General features: G+C 45.6%; 3 protein-coding genes across 6 annotated transcripts in view; all 3 read left to right on the top strand.

The window, feature by feature from the left end:
- The window catches only part of slc7a10b (solute carrier family 7 member 10b), a 7507-nt gene extending 5379 nt beyond the window's left edge, over window positions 1-2128 (top strand). The window contains exons 9-11 of the mRNA XM_008311312.3: window positions 177-349; window positions 441-618; window positions 701-2128. Of these exons, the coding sequence (XP_008309534.1) occupies window positions 177-349; window positions 441-618; window positions 701-831 (482 nt within the window). The 3' untranslated portion in view covers window positions 832-2128. The remainder of the gene's footprint in view (window positions 1-176; window positions 350-440; window positions 619-700) is intronic.
- Window positions 2129-2261: 133 nt separating this feature from the next.
- On the top strand, window positions 2262-7631 carry dus2 (dihydrouridine synthase 2). 4 transcript variants are annotated; one of them, XM_025056188.1, is made up of 17 exons: window positions 2262-2393; window positions 3208-3348; window positions 3421-3466; window positions 3600-3691; window positions 3980-4023; window positions 4502-4562; window positions 4637-4684; window positions 4779-4844; window positions 4985-5055; window positions 5140-5226; window positions 5333-5501; window positions 5694-5815; window positions 5897-6037; window positions 6200-6287; window positions 6532-6605; window positions 6869-7070; window positions 7133-7631. In XM_025056188.1, exons 1-17 carry the CDS (start codon window positions 2388-2390, stop codon window positions 7208-7210), a joined length of 1536 nt encoding a protein of 511 aa, XP_024911956.1. In that variant the 5' UTR covers window positions 2262-2387; the 3' UTR covers window positions 7211-7631. The 4 variants fall into 4 exon arrangements, with proteins under 4 accessions (XP_024911956.1, XP_016888471.1, XP_024911957.1 ...); XM_017032982.2 differs by having other exon boundaries at window positions 6869-7122; window positions 7194-7631; XM_025056189.1 differs by having other exon boundaries at window positions 2277-2393; window positions 3201-3348.
- Window positions 7632-7754: 123 nt separating this feature from the next.
- On the top strand, window positions 7755-9746 carry LOC112487110 (nuclear factor of activated T-cells, cytoplasmic 3-like; the record flags this gene model as incomplete). The annotated part of the gene is made up of 2 exons (XM_025056317.1): window positions 7755-8485; window positions 9136-9746. Coding segments are annotated over exons 1-2 (720 nt in total), but the record flags the coding sequence as incomplete, so codon positions are not given.

The raw sequence follows: 9746 nt of genomic DNA, 5'->3' as shown, positions 1-9746 counted from the left end.
ATCCAGATCAATCTGTGGTTAGTGATAGAGACCAGTAGAACCAGAATCCAGTTTGTTGGAGACTGAAACATCTGAGGAGCTCAGACTCAGCGGGGAGTCGGTTAGATAGAAGGGTTTCTTCATTCCTCCTGGTTTTCTTTGAGTGTCGGGCTGTGATTGGAGTAGAGCTTCTGATTCTGGTCTGGTGGTCTTTCCTCAGTGCACCGCCACCATCGTCATTCTCTGCATCGGAGAAACGCACAACCTGATCAACTACGTCTCCTTCATCAACTACCTGTCCTACGGGGTCACCATCGCAGGCCTGCTCTTCTACCGCTGGAAGAAACCTGACCTTTACCGACCCATCAAGGTACCGTTCACACTGCATTTCCTACTAGAAACCGCAGCTTAGAACCAGCAAAGACACAAAAAAAAGCTTGTTCTGTGAAAACGTCCTCCAGGTGAACCTGCTGGTTCCTGTGGGTTACCTGATGTTCTGGGCTCTGCTGCTGGCCTTCAGTCTGTACTCAGAGCCCGTGGTCTGTGGAGTGGGTCTGGTCATCATGTTGACTGGTGTACCAGTCTACTTTCTGGGTGTCCACTGGAGAGAAAAACCAAAGTGTATCTACAGCTTCATTGGTGAGTTGACTGGAGGTCATCCTGTCTCCATGACGACAGGTCAGTCTGTCGTTGTTCACCACCCGTCTTGTTTCCTCCACAGAAAAGGCCACCTACCTGGGACAGAGGTTGTGTTTCGTGGTCTTTCCCCAGATTGACCCTGTAGAGGTCGCCAACCCTCCAGGGTGGACTGACCATTCACCCAGCACAGGCACTTTCTCTGGCCGTTCTTAGAACTGTTGTGAACATGTGAAGCTCTTCCATCCTGTGGTCGAGGACCGTCACTGTTTCTGCTTTGGGATCATCGGTCCTCGGTTAGATCCCAAACCTCCTGAGATTTCTCCTGAGCATGGATGCTGCTTTTCTCCTCTTTTTTGTCTTCTAGTCCAGACAGAACCACACTGTGAGAGACCTCTGCCGTCCTGTGGCACACGTGGCTTCTGGACCCTGCTGGTCTGACAGCTAGGTGTTGCTGTTGTGTTCTGGTGCCTTTTCACATGCACTCACATCAGGTCAAGGGGTCAACTTTTCACACTGTTCAAAACATCTGGACCAAGATCAGTTCTACACATGCCCACTCTGGCAGCCTGGTGTCGCTGTCGTCTCATGACTGTGTGTTACTGTCAGAGGCAGATTCTCAGCTAACACTCACTGTTTCACTGTTAACAACAAACAGAGGTTGAAGAGTGACGACCGGCTGAACATGAACCACTTCCTGTCCATCAAGGACATCATCCTGAGTGTTGGAATTCACCAGTGTGTGTGTGTGTGTGAAAGCCTTCCTTTCAGTACAAACTGTTGTTCAACTGTTAGACTTTATTAGGTTCCAGTAGGAGGCAGACTTCAGATATATATATAAAAATATATATTATATATATATAAATATATATATATCTGAAGTCTGCCTCCTAGTGGTCGATTTTAGGAGTCAATCAAGCCTGTGCATATTTTCCCCTGTGGTGTTTAAATATCTATTGTCCTCTAAAAAAGAAGCTAAGACTATAAAATAAACTCCTAATGAAACTTTTTTAAAATCAGCCTCCCCCTTGTGGCTAAACAATGTAATTGTTGTTGTATGTTGATACCGCCATGAGTGAGTTTTGTCCTTTATTCATGATCCACTGCAGGCCATACGACCCACCCGGGTGGGTCCAATCAACCGGAAGTGACATCATTAAATGACCTTGTCTGATATACTAGCTGAGATCCCACAGCTACACTGACGCACACACACAAACACACACACTAACGTTTGTACCGTGACAACGGGTAATGTGGAACAAATGTGATACAACCCGCTGTTTCGCGGTATTTATTTGCTGTATAAATGGCGTTATGTAACGCTGGTGCCTGGTACCGAAATGGCGTTCATATGAAACTGTTCTTGTGTCCTCAATCATGGACCTCACGTTAGAACCAAAGTTGAACACGTCCTGTCAAAACTGTCAGATGGGAACACCGTTTCCTTCCCGTGACTTTCCAAAATGAATGAGAAACGTAGTCAACAAATAATTTATTTAAAAACTCATCATTCGACGCCGGGTCCTTCTGACAATAACAACAGAGTAAGATTAAGATTTTGTTTTTAACTTTATGAAATCATGTAAAGTAAACGTTCGATGGAAAAGAGTGAATATCCTGTTTCTACTGGGTCTTTTTTTCCAGCTTTTTTTTCCTCTACGTGCAGTAACGTCACTCGTTGACGTGATGACGCAGAGCGTAAACAGGAAGTCCAAATAGAACATGCGCTTGGACCACACGCTTCGGCTTTCGTCATAAGTAGAACGTCGATGTTGGTGAGTGGAATATTCAGAGGTTTTCCTAAACAATGAGCGATAATAAGTGTGATAAGTGTTTTCCTAAACAATGAGCGATAATAAGTTAGTTTGTACCGAGACTGGTCTTAAACTGTGTTCGATTCCAGGAAAAGAAAAGTAACAACAGTAGCAGCGTGAAGAAATTCAACAACAAATCAATTGGTTCCGCGAAATTACACTATGTAAGAGACTCAGTCAAAGAACAAGCCATAGTTTGACCAACAATCGATGGTGATAGCGGATAACTTCACCTGGTCTACGGGTTACCGTGTTATTACTGACCAACTGTAGCTGTTCGACGTGGCCTCACCAGAACGACACAGTCGTGTTTCATGGATTGTATCTGTACTTGTCACATGAGTCGTTTTGCCGATCCATCCTTATGATCGAACCGTCTTGTGACCGAGTCACTGATTTCATCTTTTTTCCATTGGTCCTCACTGTGACTTTCATGTTTTCACGTCAGAAAATGATTCCCGCAAACAGATTAAACTTATTGTAGCAATTGGCCAATCGAGAACCACAAGAAAACGGTGGTGAAATATTATATATATATATATATATATTTTCATTTATTTCCAAATATATTTTTTTTCCAAAATTAAACTTTTTTTAAATGATGACAAATTTCAAGACGCTGATCGAAAGAAACCGGTTTATTAAGAATGTTCTAAGCTGAAGTCTGACAAGCAGAAAATGACTGTAATTAACACACTTCCGGGCGAAGTTTAGAGAGAGAAGAATGTAGTACAATTAATAACCAAAGTCTGCGTGTGTGTGTGTAAGTTCACAGGCCGCCATGGCAGCAGTAGCAGCAGCTGAACGCAGGCTGAGCTTTTCCAACATCACGGCTCTGGCTCCCATGGTCCGGGTGGGCACTCTGCCAATGAGACTTCTGGCTCTGGACCATGGAGCTGATGTGGTCTACTGTGAGGTATGGATGGATGGATGAAGACTGTAACAGGGACATGGACATGTAACTACATCAGAGCTCTGTGTGTTGCAGGAGCTGATCGACATTAAAATGGTCCAGTGTCAGAGGGTGGTCAACGGTGGGTCACCACTTCCTCCTTCTTCATGCTCCAACTGCCTTTGCGTTTTTTTTCATCAGGGTGTGGTTTGAATGTGCTGCTGAACAGATGATGTTTAAGTCAAAGACTTTCTTTTTGTGGTGTTTGTGGTCAGAGGTGCTGCAGACGGTGGACTTTGTCGCTCCAGACGAACGAGTCATGTTCAGGACCTGTGAGAGGGAGAAGGACCGCGTGGTGTTCCAGATGGTACGATGACTCCTGCTGCACGGTGACACACCTGACAACCTGAGATCCATGAACGGAGAACAGGCGCAGGTTTCAGTAACAGCGCTCAATGTTTACACCTCTGTGCTTTACACTCATCCACACAACAACAACATCACACGACGTCCGTACACTCATCCACACAACAACAACATCATCACATGACATCCATGACCAGGTGTTCAAGCTTTAACCATCAACATGACAACGATGACCAGCAACAACCAAAGAAACCTTGTCTCTGAGTTCACAGAGTTTTCTTCCCTTTAGGGAACTGCTGACCCGGACCGAGCGCTGAGTGTGGCCCGACTCGTGTGAGTTTCTACAGACACACAACTGAGTCTGTCTGTACATCTGTCTGTCTGTTAGTGCAGTGTTTTCCAACCTTTTCTGAACCACAACACATCACCAAACAAGAATCTGTCCAAAAGTAAATTCAATGAAATATAATAATCTTCTAGTTTAAATGTACTACAAATGTACTCCTGTTTAGTTGAAGACAACTCTGATATACTGGCAGGAATTGAAGAAAGACACTCACAAAGATCTTTAACAGCTCTGATGATTGTTTTTAGTTTTAATAACCATCGCCTGCCACCTAGTGGAAGAGGATTTAGTTGTTCTGCCTGTCAAACAAAGAAAAATATTTGCAATAAATAATATCTTTTCACGGGACACTAGTGTGCCACGACCCAGTGGTTGGGAATCACTGGTCTAGTGCAGGAACAAAGAAAATAAAAGATTAAGTCAGAAACGAGACCAAAGACAAAGACTGTGTGGGTTGTTGTGCAGAGAGAAGGACGTAGCTGCAGTGGACGTCAACATGGGCTGTCCAAAAGAATACTCTACAAAGGTGAGTGACCTACCCTACATGCCTGCTCACCCTCTGACCTCTGACCTCTAAGTTTGTCGTTTGCCGTCCTGCAGGGAGGGATGGGAGCTGCTCTCCTCTCGAATCCTGACAGGATTGAAGCAGTGAGTGTCTCCACATCACACAGAACACCAAGATGATGGTGAGAGACTGAACATGACAAACGTGTGTGTGTCTGTGTGTGTGTGTCGTCTGCAGATCCTCACCAAACTGGTCAACGGTGTTTCCATTCCTGTCACCTGCAAAATCCGAATCCTGCCCTCGGTGAGACCGATCTTCAAACTCTTCAGACAGTCTGGTCAGAGTCTTTGTCTCCAGAAGAAAATGCTGCAGGAGACTCGACTTGATCTTAACTCAAACACCAGAGGGCAGCAGACTTTAATCTGCTTTGTCTCTGCTCTCAGTTGCAGGAAACCATCAGTCTGGTCCAGAGGATTGAAAAGACGGGGGTCACTGCCATCGGGGTTCATGGCAGGTGAACTGCTGGCTCTTCATTCATTCTCAGTTGAAGTTTAACTAACAAATGTAACTATTATGGATATTGTGTGTTAATCTGCAGGTTTAAGGAAGAGCGCCCCCGTCATCCCATCCACTGCGACTACATCCAGGCTGTAGCTCAGGCTGTTTCCATCCCAGTCATCGCCAAGTAAGACCTGACCTGGTTACCTGTTAATGACATGACAATTGGATTCCTGTCTCACACACACACACACACACACACACACACCTACACCTACACACTTGTTCTGCAGTGGAGGTTCTCTGGATCTGGTGAAGACACACGCCGACATTGCAGAGTTCAGGAGATTGACCGGCGCCTCCTCCGTCATGTTGGCCCGCGCCGCCATGTGGAACCCGTCAGTGTTCAACAGCGGAGGTCCACTTCCTGTGGAGACAGTCATGGAGGAATATCTGAAGTATGTGAGTCTGACCATCATGACAAACACGTGACGTGGAGCAGATGAACACATTCATACATGTGAACCAGAAAAATATCCTCAGTGTGACTTAGCAAAACTAGCAGAGTGCTAAATGGTAGGGTAAAAAAAGCTAAAGATTAGCCAAAAATATCACACGACTGTGTCTCTGTCTCTCTGTGTCTCTGTCTCTCAGGCCGTCCAGTACGACAACCACGCCTTCAACACCAAGTACTGTCTGTGTCAGATGCTGAGAGACAAGGTGGAGTCTCCTCTGGGGAAGCGGGTGCAGGCGGCTCAGACCAACGCTGAGATCAGGTACAGAACTTTCTTCCATCGCTCACATGGACAGATGCTGAGCGTGGCTCTGGTCACCTGACTGTCGCCATGGTGTTACAGCGACGCGTACGGCCTGAGTGAGTTCCACCAGCAGATCCAGGAGCAGCTGCAGAGCAGGAGAGACGCCCTGCAGGGTGGAGACCCGTCTGATTGTCCAGTCATGGACGGAGACGTCACCACCATGGCTGTCAAGTTTGAAAGGTCAGGAGAACGATGTTTGGTCAGAGTGGAGCTTCTTGTTGCTGTAAACAAAGTCATATTTGACTAATTATACAAATGGCTGATTATTGTTTGTTGTGTGTGTGTGTGTGTGTGGGTGTGTGTGTGTGTGTGTGTGGGTGTGTGTGTGTGTGTGTGTTACAGGAGGTTCTATCCTCCTCAGATCACACCAAAGATGTGTCTGCTGGAGTGGAGTCGTAGGGAGAAGGTGGAGCAGCCGCTTTATCACACAGTAAGGAAGACCAAAATCTTCTGTATTTAGAAACAGAAACGTGTGTTCTGTTGAGCTGAAAACGGACGCAATTTGTACCGTAGTTCTGTGAGAGTCAACGGCCTGAGGTCGACGCTAGTCTGTAAATTGTCAGTGGGATTATTGAATAAATGAATTTGGGATTATTGAGTGATCTATATGAAAACTTATCAGTACTAATAAGTCTGACATGATGAAGGTCTAATGTCTGCGTGTTCATTCACAGGTGCAGCGTTCACAGGACCGAAGCTTCCAGTCCACAGTGACTGTAGCAGGAAAGAAATATAGATCATCGCAGTGGTCAGTACACACACACGCACACGCCTTGATTAGCAGCAGAAGTTTTTCTAACTCCTCTTCACTTAGTCCTAAATCCTAGGTTGGTTTGCATCAGGAAAGATTTCCGGTGTGGAAACCCTGAGGGCACTGGTTGAAAATAGTTCTTTGCTGTTTAAAATCCCATGCTTAGATTTAGTTCAATGACCTAAACTGACCACAGGAGGCAGTAGTGGACCAGCACGTTCGCTATCGTTTTGTTACATCTCCGACTCTTTTTTTTCTAGGGAGAAGTCAAAGAAATTTGCAGAGCAGGCAGCTGCCATTGTCTGCCTGAGAATCCTGGGGGTCCCTGAGGGGCGTGTCGGGGAGGAGGACTCTGGTCTGGTCTGTAAGAGGAAAAGGGAAAGGATTTTAAACGGTGCCACAGAGAAGGAACAGAGCAAGAAACGCCTGATAGAAATGGATGTAAAGCAAGAAGCAAAAAACATGGAAACTCCTGTGGTTCCAAATGGTAAACATGCAGAACCAGGTGACGTTCAGCAAAAAACATGGAAACTCCTGTGGTTTCAAATGGTAAACATGCACCAGGTGGAGAACCAGGTGACATTTCTCCTGAGCTGCCGTAGCTCCGTCAGGAAGTCTTGCTGTCTTAACACAAACCTTCAGCTGCTTCTTTTTTACCATTTCTTTTTTTAAAACTTTGTTCAGGGCAGTGGCTCCCGAACACATCATCGAACATTATTTTCTGCTGAAAACTGAATATTTTCAAAAATGGAAATTTTAGTTATTTTTGAATTTGTCTCCAAATTGTAGGTCTTTAAATTTTCGATTGAGAGGTCAGTGTAAATTGGATTGTTTCTGTCTTCAATCCCAAAGTCAACCCCACAGAGGGATATGCCAGCCTTCGACGTCATCACTCTGCCTAATCATGATGCCTTCAGGTGTTTTGGACAGTATGGTATTAACAAGCATGAGTTGAGGAACCGACAACTTTGCTCAAGTCTTGAAATGTAAATGTACAAATAAAGAGAAAGTTGAGTTTTCCAAGTTGTAGTTGGTTTTAGGACCAGACCTTTATTCAAAAACGTTCCAAACTGAAAAACAGAAAATGTTATTGTGAGACATTTTAAATTAGTGTCGACAACACGATTTAATTATTAATTTAATTAGCGTGTTAAACATATAAAAAAGTAGAAGTTGCTGGAAGTCGTTGTATTGCTGGGGAAACTGTTAAAGTATTTTTCTCCACGTTGATATTAAGTACATCAATCTGAAAATATGACGTGTTTCAGTTTTAATACTTAGACGTTTGCATTTCGGTTACGTTTTAAAAAGTTACAAACATTTAGCTTCTTCATTTTTTCAATTAAATGTATTTATTTTTATATCTCCTTAAATATTATTATCGATTTGTTCAAGTCCTATGCTGCTACAACACTAATTCGAAGCGCAAATTACAATAGCACAGTCTTTTCAATGTCCCTGAACGCACCATGAGGATCAGACAGGAGCAGAGTAGAAACACCGAAGAGGAGAAACAAGTTCACGCCATTATCACGCTTTGGTGTTTACTTTATTAACAGAGTTTTGCGCGTTCTTAAACCGTCAACACGCGGCTGATTTGAACTTTATCGTCCCGGATCCGTCGACGGAGGGTTTGTTGTTGTTACTGTTGTTGTTCTGGCTTCGGTTGAGACACAGTTGACTTGTGTTTTTGGTCTCACTGAGACACGGAACCAGGGACAGACACAGGCGGGGTTTCGGTGACGACTCTCGGCGTCTCTGCGGACAAATGTCCGCAGCGGTGAAATGCCCAGAGGAGCTGGACTTCAGACTGAGCTTTGAGGAGGAAGAGGAGCAGAAGCGGGAAGAAGAATACGGGAGCGGCGGACACTCAACAGGTACGTGGCGACAGTAACAGCGAGTTGTCGGCTCTGACAAGTTAACGGTAGTTAGAGAGCAAAACCGGAAGTCAGGCCGCGTCCATTCCCAAGATAAAATCACACTACCCGTAAAATGGGTGCATGGTGCGGGGCGCGGTCCTGTCGTCGCACTCGGCCGATGACAACAGTTAAACTCAGACACCCCTTTAGCTGTACTTAGTTTAGCATTTGTGTTTCTGGGCAATAATTCTGCCATCTAGTGTTCATCTAGGGTACTTAAAGTTTTGTGTCTTGTGTTGTCTGTCGTCTTTTGGTTGTTTTTTTTGTATTGTTTTTCTATTTGCCATTGAGATAGTAGTTTGTTGGCTAATGGAGCTAATTGAGGGTATTTCTGTGGTATCACTTTACCTTTGATCTATGTTTCTGAGAATGTTGTTGATTGTAATTTCCCCTTAGTTTAATTTCTATTTTAAGTCTAGTTGTGGTTTTTTTTAACTTCCTGCTTTCCGCTCTGTGTGGCCCAGATGCCGCCAGTTCCTTCTTTTCTGACCCAGGGGAGGGTTTTTGTGTGTGTGTGTGTGCATGTGTGTTTGAGAGATATTTCATACCCATGGTTCTTCTGTCGCTGCACTAGTGGTTTGAGGAACCTCGTCTTCTTCTCCTGACAGGTCATGTTCCACTCAGTCAGTCTGTGAGTCAGGACCAGTTGAATCCTCCTCCATATTTCAGCACCACAGATGGTTACCAACATGTGCTCTACCAACCCCAGGGGTCCCAGCATGGAACCCAGGGGAACCTCAGAACCTTTGACTGCCCCAGTATACAGATTACATCCATAGCTCCTAACCACCATGTGGAGCCCTGTGTTGGGGCCGAAGATCTGGCAGTGGGGGGTGCAAATGGGGGCTACAGTGAGACCTCCTGGAGCAGGGACCAGCTGTACCTGCCTCTGGATCCATGTTACAGGGACCCAGTGCTGTGTCCGAGTCCCTGCAGCAGCATGTCGTCCAGGAGCTGGATGTCAGACCTCTCGTCTTGCGAGTCCTTCTCACACGTCCACGACGACGTAGAAGCAGACCTCGTCGATGCTGCTGCTGCCGTTGCTGCTGCTGGGCGTCCACCGGTCGGATCGCCCCTGGGGTCTCCTTTCGGTTCCCCAGGATGTGGAGGTGGAGCCTTTGGTGTGGAGTTGTGGCAGCAGAAGTACCAACATCCTGGAGCCTTCAGCCCGTCTCTGTCGCCCCTTCAGTCTCCTCGTCAGTCGCCCTGTCATTCCCCT

This window comes from Cynoglossus semilaevis, chromosome 6 (assembly GCF_000523025.1).
Source record: "Cynoglossus semilaevis isolate Cse_v1.0 chromosome 6, Cse_v1.0, whole genome shotgun sequence".
NCBI lineage: Eukaryota > Metazoa > Chordata > Actinopteri > Pleuronectiformes > Cynoglossidae > Cynoglossus > Cynoglossus semilaevis.
Note: the sequence above shows the minus strand (reverse complement) of the source record. Positions and strands in the feature narration are given on the sequence as shown.

Excerpts from the sequence above, each read along its gene's own strand:
- dus2 (XM_025056188.1), top strand. Across the intron at positions 4,563-4,636 it reads CAAAAGAATACTCTACAAAG|GGAGGGATGGGAGCTGCTCT; the intron begins GTGAGTGACCTA and ends GCCGTCCTGCAG. Across the intron at positions 5,502-5,693 it reads TGGAGGAATATCTGAAGTAT|GCCGTCCAGTACGACAACCA; the intron begins GTGAGTCTGACC and ends TCTGTCTCTCAG.